We start from the raw sequence: 11,044 nt of genomic DNA on the forward strand, positions 1-11,044 counted from the left end.
AAATATGAAACTTTAGAACCATGTCACCATATATTTTATTACATTTTCACACATAAAGGATGAACATTTAAACATTCACCATTCTCAGAGCATTTAGAAAAGTTTACTTGAGTTATTTCATTTGCTTGCTTAGTTGGTCTGTAACGGAGGCTATTAACGTCATCAACGCTGGTGAGTGTCTGAATTCCCAGCAAAAAATGAAAGAATTACGTGTTGGTTAGCCTAGCATTTGGGTGATTTGGCTAAGTTCCGTTAAGACGTGTAACACATGGCAGGTGTATGTGTCCAAAAACATGAAACGAGTCAATTTTCTTGTGATTTTAAAATTTTAAGTGTGATTCTTTTTCATCAGCCGCCCACTGCTCCAGGCCCCTCCCACACCGAAACCACGCCCCCGTCAGTTTACTAAAACAGAAGTTATTTTGTTGGCATCGAGAATTACGGATATTTTAACGCATTTGCCAGATTTAAGATACAAATCGCCATGTCGCATGTGACTCAACCATGTTTGTTGGCTCCGTTTGGCATTTTCTGATGACTTTTCCAGGTGGACGTTTCTCTCTGCAAACCTTCGTTAGCCCCGCCCACAATCACTGTACGAGATCTTGTCATAGGCCTACTGTAGTTCAAACTATTTTTTAAAAGAAAAAAACACTTAAGGTGAACAAATAAAATGCTTGTTGTGATGATTTTAGACAGAAAAGAAACAAGAAGCGACACATTTTAATGTGCGCGATTCACAAAGGGGAAAATAAACTCTACAGTTTCCAGGACACCTGGTCCAACCACAGCAAATTTCCTGCGGTACTAGAAAACGCACATAAACATAAACCACTTCAATTAAGTTATAATATACATGAGAAATAAGTGACAGTTCAATTCTGAGCTTAATTTGGAGGTAATCATGTACTTTTTAACGCCTTTTCGGTTCTACGAGCTGTACAGCATTTTAGGATTAAAACACCGATGAGCACAAAGACAACATCATTAAACATTGATTCTACAGTACTGACATTTAAACAGAGTTTTCTATCTAAAAATAAAAGCTGTAGATGTAAATTGTACATTGAGTCCATTACGGTACGTGTAGTTTTCAACTGAGCATGGTCTTTTTAAGCTAGCATCACGCCACACGAGCCATCCCAGGGTTTACGAAAGAGAAGTTTCTGAACATCGTCTGGTCGACACTGTTGATGAGCGTCCGGTCGGCGCAGGACAGCCGAGGCTTCTCGTTGATAAACTCCTTGTCGAAGTTGCTACAGTCACTGGGCGACGTCTGCAAAGGACCCATGGGGATACTTGGACACGCATCTCGATTGGCAGGACGGATGTAGCCGAATGCTATCGTTAAAGTGCACTTACCAAAGTCGGCCTGAAGGGCGGCGTCACCTGCCGTTGCTCCAGTGCATTCCAGTCAGTAGCGCTGAAGAAACGGTGCTCCCTGATGCTGCCCTTCACACCCAGACGCTCTTCGGGCTCCCTCACAAACAACTGAGACATGGATATCGTTAGCATGTTCTTGCTGGACTGATCAGCAAAAGGACTGTAGCTGACCTTCTTCAGGATGTCCTCAGCGTCTTTGCTGAGCCAGGAAGGGTAGGAGGGGTTGTCGGTGCGTATGGACTGAAAGAGGGCCTCCTCATTATGGCCGTGGAATGGAGACTGACCCGTCAACATCTCGTAGAGCAGAACACCAAAGGACCACCAGTCCACAGAACTGTTGTACTTCTGGCCCAGCAGGATCTGAGAAACAACAATTGACTTCTTTATTCATATTTAGCCTCAAAGGAAGCTAAGCCAATAGCATACTTCTGTAAAAAGGTTAAAGGACAACCGCTGACGGTAGAGGTGTGATTTTACCTCGGGGGCGATGTAGTCAGGAGTCCCGCAGAAGGTGGATGTCTGCGACTCGTCCTGCATGTTTTCCTTGCACATACCGAAGTCTGCGATCTTTATGTGACCATCAGAGTCCAGTAAGATGTTGTCAAGCTTCAGATCCCTGTAGGGGATACGAGGAGTCAGGCAGTGTGCTCCGCACCGCATCAGACTGTGGAGCCTCACCTATAAATGATTCCTTTAGAGTGAAGAAACTGGAGGCCGCAGATAATCTCAGCGCCGTAGAAGCTGCGGGAAGACACAGTCAGCGAAAAGGATGACGACAAAAAAGAAGGTAGGCATTCGAAATGTTTGGACTAGAGGTTTAAGCTGAACATACGTAGCTCTGTCCAGGGCAAACCTGTGACAGTTCTGAATGTGGAACATGAGGTCGCCTCCGTTCAGATACTCCATTACGAAGAAGAGGTTCTCCTGGATGTAGCAGTGCAGAGATGTTAGAACTCAGGTGGATGATCCCTCATGGAGGTCTGGACAGGGTCTTACCTTGGTCTGAAAGGTGCAGTAAAGGTGCGCCAGAAATGGGCTCTCCCAGGCTAATGAGAGGACCCTCCTCTCCACCATGGTGCACTCCACGTCGTCGTCCATCAGCACCACGTCTTTCTTTAGAGCCTTCACCGCGAAGAACTGCCCACTTCTTTTCAGCTCGGCTAAAAACACCTGCAGAGATTTTTATTTGTTACCACACCAGCGACTCCACCTCCTTCTTGCTGTGCTTCCTATCTGGATCAGAACCGCACCTTCCCAAAGCTGCCTTTCCCGAGCAGCTTGTGCAGTGCAAAGTCCTCAATGGCGTATTTGGGGGCGTGGTCCTTCCTGGGAACGGCGTACACAGGCTCCGCTTCTGTCTCCGTAATCGATATAGAGATGTCTGCCGGTCCATCCCAGGAGACGCCCTGCAACTCTGGAGGCAACTTGGTCAGGCAACAGGAGGGCAGATGGATCCGCCATAACTGCTGGGAGTTATGAGAGTGGGGTCTCTACCTTTGGTTCCAGGAGCTGTGGTCAGAGTTCCTGTTATTAGTCCAGACGGAGCTCGGACGATCCCCGGTTGGCCCACACTCACCGGACCTTCTCGACCAATGTCTTCACCTTCTTTAGTAGTCCTGGCCTGAACACAGGAGGTAGGACCGCTAATGGTTTGGACTTTGAGTCAAAGAACATCCTGAAAACCTCCAGTTTCCAAGCGAAATTTTGGTTGCACAGGCGTTCGTCTAAGGCAACGCGCTCATCCGCGTTGACGTCTGACCTGCTGTTTGGTCTCAATGATGGCCAAAGCTTCGGCCATCAGTTTCTGGTTGACCCCGCAGAGGTTTGCCACTTTGTTCTGGCATTTATGGTGGACGTTCATGCCGCACTCTGCAGAAGAAACCCAACATTTAAACACCCTCCAAACCACAGCACCAATGACTCGGCTAATGACTAAGCTGAGGGTATCAGATCCTGAGGGTCTAAACCTGGATCATTCGGTCGTTAAGCTGCTGTGACAGCTGCTGCATTTTTTTCCGGATGGGAAATGTTGAAAAACGCGCTGCGGTCGCAGCTGTTGCAAGTTTCTGAAATCCTTGGATAAACTGGAGGATTAAATTTTGCGAAAATGTTCACAATGAGAGATCAAATTAAATCGACTCGTCTTTTCATGGACTGGCTCTCGCGGTGTCAAATTTCGGTGTGGGAGAAATGGATTTTCAGGGGTCAAATGCAAACACAGGTCATCTGACCTTCACAACAGACGACCGAGGAAGGAGGAGAGCAGCAGGAAGGATCCCGATTCAGCTAAAATTTCAATTTCAGCACAGAAGGCCAGAGTTGTCTCACCCTCACATTTGAGTCCCTGCCTAGCGAGTCCCCACAGTAGCGTCCCGCAGTGCTCGCAAAAGGTCGGACTCTTGTAGTTGTAGACTTTGAACCTGTGAGGCATGTCGATCTTGAAGCGCTCCTTGTGGCTCTGAAACACGCACAAACCGTCGCACAAGACAGAGATAGCCTAGCATTAGCAGACGCAGGACATGCTATAATACTCCCTGTCAAGTCCTCTGAAGAGTCCCACACATTAATCTCAAACTTGCACAACCTGTGCGGCTAAAAGAGCAGCTAGCAGCATTGTGGCTATTGTTGGAGGCTTTAAATGAACCAGAATGAAGCTCTGCAGCTGACGCAAACATCATCCTTCACTGTGCAATGGCCTGGCTAGGGTAACCGGTCTTGATGCAGGTACGCACCAGCGTTTCCCTGCTGTTGACGGCCGAGCCCGTGCATTTGGCGATGACTTTGTCGATGCATTTTTTGTGTATGGCAGCGTTGCATTCTGGAGAGACAAAGACGAGACCCGAGATGAAATCAGGTGGAGTTCAAACTCCCGCCAGAGGAAAGTGTCACTCACGTCTGCACTGGTAGCCCTGCTTGTTCAGACCCCTGAGGTGGACAGAAACAGGCGATATGACGGACGCGCTAGTGAGCAACATGATATCGACGTGGCCTCTTACGCACCAGACAAACTCTTTGCAGACGGAGCAGAAGGTCGGCTGAGGGAAGAATGTAGCGCTGAATTCGTGGGATTTCACCATGTGGATTTTGGCCTGTTTGATTGCCCCTCGCCGCTGGTGAAGCGTGAAGACGCCATCCCGCTCCCGCTGGGACTCTGAGCAAACACCAGTCTGACCAGCAGCATCTGGAACACAACGATCTCTGATTATTTAGCTGTCCAAATGTCTAACTAGCTTCAAATTGTTGGTGTGGATTGATCATAGTGTGATCACTAGCAAGGCATGTGCATTTGTGTGTTTTCTGCAGGAATCCACGAACGCATCATTGAGCATCACTTTGATAACCAGCAGAGGGCAGTAAACATGCTAACGATGGTCCAGTGAGTCACCACTCGAGGCCACGTCCTCATGGTGGACGTTCCAGCAGCGTTGCCGTTGCCTCTGGTGCTACCACTGCGATAGCTGCAGACGCACTCACCACTTTTCTCCAGAAAATATCGGGCCTCCATCAGCAGGCGGCCCTGCGGCTTCAGCTCCAGCTGAGAGAAGCACAAGAAACATTTTTATCATCTTATCTCAGCGGAACACGTGATGCCATCTGGCTAACGCTAACTACGTTTCTTTTGTTTGTCAGCTACCGTGATCTGGTATTATTTTATAATGTCGCGGACAGTCCCATTTAATCTACTCTATCAACGGTAAAGAGGACATTAATTGAAAGAGAGTTCTGATGGCTAAGAGTGTGGTGCTTTTAGTGATCTGACCAGTATTATTATGTTGTTTTATCAATAAATTCAGTTTTCCTATATTAAATTACATCTTCCCAACTCAGAAGCTTGTGCTTGTGTAGGATGGTAAAATTAATTTCTGGTCAAAACCCTTAACCTAAATCTTTGACTTTCTTCTTTTTATGTTTGTTTTAAATGTTAGTTATTTAGATAGATATTTCTATGGATATTTGAACTTTAACACAAGGTCAATATTATCAGTTTAGCAGTTGCCAGTTGCTTTTTAGTGGCCTGCACTTCTATCACAGTGTCCTCTAAATACAACGCACATCAGGACACACAGAAGGTGGGTCGCTAATATATAAAGAAAACAGTAGTGGGCCCATGATTGAGCCTTGAGGGGCGCCAGTGTTCAACTGCAGAGCTGGAGAAAGTTAGTTGTTAAAACAACATTTTTACATCTAGAAGTCAGATTAGACTCAAAGTGCTAATGGGGAGAATTTGAATGTGGACAGTTTGGTCAGAAGGACCTTATGGTTGACCATGTCCCGGGCTGAGTCCAGGCCGAAGAACACTGCACCAACAACAACTCTTGTCTTGTAGTTGGCCCTAAAGCTAAACCACATGGGATGCAGATTAAATTTACTAGTATTTAAGGAGACAAGAAGCTTCCAGCAAACAGTTTGGCTCATTTTTCCTATTTTCCTATTTATTTAAATGGGATTTAACACAACCACCCCTGTTCCCAAAGGTTCTGTTCACTTTAAGTTCCATAAAGGTCTAGCAAAGAGTCAACAGGACTGTTGAAAGTCACTGGAGGACCTTTTGCTTCTCAGTTCTGACTGAATAGCTGTCGTAGCATCAGTTAGCCAAAGTACCCATTGAAATCATTTGATGGGGGCGGTGCCCATCAAGTGAGTCGTTAGGGTCCCAAGCCAGATCGGAGCGCAATGGGTTTTAGATGGAGAAGTTATGCATTAGGCCTCCCCTTCTGTTGAGGGATGCTTGTTGTAGGCTGACAAAGATTCCTTCTTTTACCCCTCTTTCAGGTCATGTCTCTTCACTTCCTGTTCTGCTGCACCCACCCAGATCTCCAGCTTTCCATTCTCCTTCTTGCACCGCGTTGCCAGCGAGTCCAGGGGAACCATGGCCTCGGACTTGAGCTCGGCCGTCTGGCCCTTCACAACCACATGCATGACGCGACCGCGGTGGATGTGGGCATCGAAGGTGGTGTTCCACGACGGGTACATGGTGGGCTTCTTCTGTTTGTAGACTTGACCCTTCTCTATATCAAAGAAACATCAAAGTCGCATTAAAGCGATACTCCTCAGGCTCAGATCAGATTACAGTTTAAAACAGTGTTAAATATTCTGTTTTTTCAATGACAATAACGTGATCAATTGTCTGGATGGTCAAATTTTCTGGAAGAGGAGAACATCTGTTGGTGACATAATCCCAGCAAATGGGATGACCGGCAGCGTGTGACTTTCCAGGGATTAAACGCTCTTTTGCTGCCACAATCTGCCGTATAAAATCCACAGATTTCTCTGAATTCTGGACATTTTCTGGAATGGCAGCATATTTATTTTGGAGGATAATAAAGCAACAAACATCAGGAGAAAGTCGGCACCATCAGAGCCTTTTTTAAAGTCGAGGCAACGATAACAAAATCTGGACATCGTAACGGACATCTGCTGCTTTAAAACATATCCACTTACGTAACGGCCGCGTGCCGCTCTGTCCACTAATCTGATCTGAAAGTGATCGTCTGTCTCATCCATCATCTGGTCTGAGAAATGACATCAAATAAATTCTACGGTTGCTTCCTGGGATGGTTTGTTGCGTATCTAACGGGCCTTGTCTCTGTTGGCGTCCATGTTCTGCTTAAATTATCGCTCAACTCACAATAACGAAGGAAACCAAAAACCAAAGCTGTTCCAGATACGCTAGTTAAGCTAGCTTAGTGGATTTATAGCGATCAGAGACCCATTAGATTTTATTCCACAGATGATGGATGGCAACTCAGTGGGGGCCACCTGGGTTATTGTGTCCACCTGGTCAATGGCTTGTTTACACAAATAGCTAAACTCATTTAGGCACAAAGATGTGGTCAAGACACCTTGAAGAGTTCAAAATGAGCATAAGAATGGAGAAGAAAGAGGATTTAGTTGACTTTGAACCTGGCCTGGTGGTTGGTGCCAGACAGGCTGGTCTCAGAAGGTGCTAATCTCCACTGGCAACCATCTCTGGGGTTTGCAGAGATGGTCCACACGGCCAGGTTAGTTGGAGATGATAGAAAGGCAGCAGTAATTCAAATAACCAGCGTCTCTGAAAGGACTGAAGAAGGTGGGCAACAGCAGCAGGAGATCACGCCAGGGGCCCCTCCTGAGGCCACAGTTCCCAGACTCACCCTAACTGGACAGCAGAAGATGGGGAAAAACATTGCTGGTTGGAGGAGTCTCAGAATTTGGTTGGGTCAGAATTTGGCAGAAACACCATGAAAGGATGGATCCTTCCTGCCTTGTTCCAACAGTTCAGGCTCCTGATGGTGATGCAGTGGTGGGGATATCTACTTGGCAGACTTCGGGCCCCTTAGAACCAACTGAGCATCTTTTAAACCCCGAGTATTGTTCCTGAGTATTGCTGCTGACCTCTTCCATCCCTTTATAACCACAGTGGACCAGCTTCTGATGGCTACTTCCAGCAGGATAATGAACCATGTCATAAAGCTCAGATCATCTCTAACTGGTTTCTGGAACATTCCCATTCGCTGTACTCCAGTGGCCTCCACAGTCACCAGATCTGAATCCAGTAGAGCACCTTGGAGATTCACATCATAGAAGCCAACTAATCTGCAGCAACTGCGTGATGCTGGCGTGTCAATAGGGAGCTAAATCTCTGAGGAATGTTTCCAAAACGTTGCTGAAAGTGAATCAGGAAGATTTAAGGCTGTTCCGAAGGTAAAAGTGGCTCCAACCTTTTACTAGCAAGGTGAACGTAACAAAATGGCCGAGCAGTGTAAAAAATCCCTCCCTTCTGGTGTCCCTGAAGGGTGTCCTGGCTTCTTTGTCCTGTTGGAAGGTGATAAATTTCCCTCCAAACATGACTTTTTAGAAGCTAAAAGCTTCAGTCTGGGTTCCAACGGAGAGCCTTGGTTCTCAGGTCTTTTCTGTCACAAAGGTCGTGATTTTGGTCATCAGCAGCAGCAAAGAGTTTCACAAGCTAAGGTGAGACGATTCAGACGATCAACACAAAACCAGAAGTCATTGTTCTCCTCTCTCACACACTCACACACCCACGCACACACACACACACACACACACACACACACACACACACACACACACACACACACACACACACACACACACACACACAGAGTCTTGTGGTTTCTCAGAGGAAAAGAAACATCAGAACTGTTCTCCTTCCGCTCAGTGACATTATACAAAGACAACCAGAAGGACAGCACAGATACGTCCTCTTATCTGGACGGGACGTCTCCTAAAATCGACAGCACATTGACTGATGTTGACCGTGGCGCTTGTTCATAGGTACTCGAGTTAGACCCCTCTGAGCCGCGTCTGTCCAGCTTCTCCGTTCTTCTTCTTCTTCATTTTAGTCGTGTTTTTTCTGCCTGTTAACAATCTGATCTGTTGCCCAGCTCTAAAAATAAAAATAAAGACGCAACTTCTGCGTCACTATAATTATCGTAAAAGCCAACTTTTGTAGCTTTGCTCGACACTTCCGCCACACAGGGGATTGGTTTTTTTTTGCATATGGTGCAGAGTACAAGCCTCCAGGCTGAAGGAAAGTGTAACCAAAACCTGAAACTGAGATCTGCTCTGATCTTTGGTTAATTCCATGGTGCTTTAACCATCCCTGCCGATGCATCAGGACGCTTCACCTCTTTTAGTCAAGATTATGTCCAGTTTAGTTGCTGCAAAGCTGCTGACATACGCCCGTCGCCGCTTAATCTGACGACAGGCAGATGGACTTCGGCTTCATTTGTCACATCTGGACTGGTAAACCAGGACATGACTTTCGCTGAACCTGGTTCCTGTTTGCTAATAGACGGGTGATCCTGTTGCTAGGTTACACATTTGGATTAACTGGCGACCATGTCAACAAGAGCTCATCATCATTCAGATGAAACATTCAAGCTGTGGTGGGAATAATCTGGATTAAATTAGCTCCATCGTGCACGGGTCCAGTTTAGCGACAGTGTTCTGCTAACATGTTCTGCTACACAATATTCAATCAACTCCTCAGACAGGACTAACCTGTCTCCACGGCTTCCTTCATGTAAACAGCACAGTAGGGGTTCAGCACCTCCTCGTGGTAGGCCAGACCCGGGTCAATCTCAAAGCTGGAGAAGCCGATTCGCAGGAACGGCGCCATAAGAGCGGGTTTCTCCCTCGGCCCCTGAATATCTGTCAGACCAGCAGAACGCCAGAGCGCGCTGCCGTTAGCACGCTTCCTGTGTGGCACGCCCTCTGATTGGCCCTCTCACCTCCAGAGGAAAGACGGGGCGTCGGAGGGGGAGGCAGACTGGCGAGGTTCGCTGTGACAGAGAGAGAGAGACACTTCATCACCATGACGCCTCGACCACGAGAGCCGGCGGTAAGCTCTGTTTTAAACCAAATCCAGTAAAAGCACACGTCTCGCACCAGGAACCTGAACAAACTCCAAACCAGAGAGCAGCTGAAGTCAACCAGCGGACCTCCGACACTCGTCAGCACCAGCTGTCGATAAAAAACTTTGTTAAATCCGACGTCTGAGGAAGAAACAACCGAAACCGCCGGCGCTGCCTCGACTGCAGCAGATTTATGCGACCGGGTGACAGTGGATGTGACATTTAAGGCGTGTGTGTGTGTGTGTGTGTGTGTGTGTGTTTGCCTGGGAGGGGTCTATTAATAGAACTGAAATACTAGACTAGAGTAAATTGCACCCCCCCATGAGTCCGTATTTCTGTGGTCTTCATGACTAACAGTGAAGTCATTTTTAGTGTGTTTGAGTTGGTGTCATGCTGACAAATCACCACATAAAATACAGTAAATACAGCGAGTATGCCTAGCTTAAACTGTAGATGTTACACATGAAGATAACATGTGTGAAACAGATTTAGGACAACCCCAATAATGTTTTTTAGTAGATAAAATAAAAGACAAATCTTAAATGAGAATGTTGTCCCCTCTGGTTCATTTTTGATATAATGTTCCTGATGTTAGCGCATTAACGCTAGCTTCATGTTAACATGAGCTACAATCATCTCAAGTTTTTAAAATACCTTCTCCTATGATTGGATCTTTATGTTTATGTAGATTAGCTAATCTCAAATCCATCTGTAGCTGCATCAGTCTGACAGGAAGCTTTTGATGCCCCCACGCTAACTGTGACAAGTGTCATTCAAACACACAAAAAAGCTCTCAAAGGTTAAAGTAAACAATCAAAAAATGATCCGATCTCTGTCATCTGCTTAATCACACCCTGCAGTCGACGGGCGCTAACCCTTCCGGCGTAGAATGGTGGACTCCACCACACTTCCCGTGGTGAAGCCTCACAAGCAGAGCCGAAGCAGCCTGGAAAACATCAAAATAAGACATCTAAATCGAAAACAGCAGCCGAAAAACACACTTCAACTCAGAAAACACAACAACAAAACACAAGCTTGAGTCGTAGAGCACGCATATCGCTCGTAAACATGTAAAAAGATAGACCTGTGCTACCAACGTTAGCTTCAGCTCAGTAATATAACATTTTAAACAATGAAAACTGCTTCACTTTTTACTGAAGTTTCCATTTAAATGTTGTAAAGTTTGAAGGGTCTTAGTGGAATAAATGCTTTTCCTGATGAAGTAGCCACAAGCTAAGAGGATTTTCACCAGCACACGGGGGCCATTGTTGAAACCCTTAATAAACCTGCTGATGATGCTTAAT

The 11,044-nt window shown here is 46.3% G+C and overlaps 1 protein-coding gene and 1 long non-coding RNA gene across 2 annotated transcripts; one reads left to right on the forward strand and one right to left on the reverse strand.

Annotated features, from left to right (window-relative positions):
• Positions 1-18: 18 nt before the first annotated feature.
• prkcq (protein kinase C, theta) lies at positions 19-9,919 on the reverse strand. Its single transcript, XM_057022423.1, has 18 exons — positions 9,775-9,919; positions 9,388-9,668; positions 6,193-6,392; positions 4,858-4,918; positions 4,384-4,564; positions 4,277-4,308; positions 4,116-4,201; positions 3,712-3,841; positions 3,143-3,252; positions 2,878-3,004; positions 2,634-2,797; positions 2,380-2,553; positions 2,216-2,307; positions 2,062-2,124; positions 1,861-1,999; positions 1,555-1,743; positions 1,363-1,491; positions 19-1,276 (listed from the first exon to the last, which is right to left on the reverse strand). Exons 2-18 carry the CDS (start codon positions 9,503-9,505, stop codon positions 1,124-1,126), a joined length of 2,148 nt encoding a protein of 715 aa, XP_056878403.1. The 5' UTR covers positions 9,506-9,668; positions 9,775-9,919; the 3' UTR covers positions 19-1,123.
• LOC130519221 (uncharacterized) lies at positions 8,553-10,289 on the forward strand. Its single transcript, XR_008948255.1, has 2 exons — positions 8,553-8,658; positions 9,778-10,289. It is a non-coding gene; the product is annotated as an uncharacterized LOC130519221 (long non-coding RNA).
• Positions 10,290-11,044: the final 755 nt, after the last annotated feature.

Source organism: Takifugu flavidus, chromosome 22, assembly GCF_003711565.1.
Source record: "Takifugu flavidus isolate HTHZ2018 chromosome 22, ASM371156v2, whole genome shotgun sequence".
Classification (NCBI taxonomy): domain Eukaryota; kingdom Metazoa; phylum Chordata; class Actinopteri; order Tetraodontiformes; family Tetraodontidae; genus Takifugu; species Takifugu flavidus.

Bases quoted from the DNA above. Each gene is read 5' to 3' on its own strand.
- prkcq (XM_057022423.1), bottom strand. From the start codon at position 9,505: ATGGCGCCGTTCCTGCGAATCGGCTTCTCCAGCTTTGAGATTGACCCG. The intron at 6,393-9,387 runs GTTAGTCCTGTC...TCTTTGATATAG, and splicing joins GAAGGAAGCCGTGGAGACAG to AGAAGGGTCAAGTCTACAAA. The intron at 3,005-3,142 runs GTCAGACGTCAA...TCCTGTGTTCAG, and splicing joins TCATTGAGACCAAACAGCAG to GCCAGGACTACTAAAGAAGG.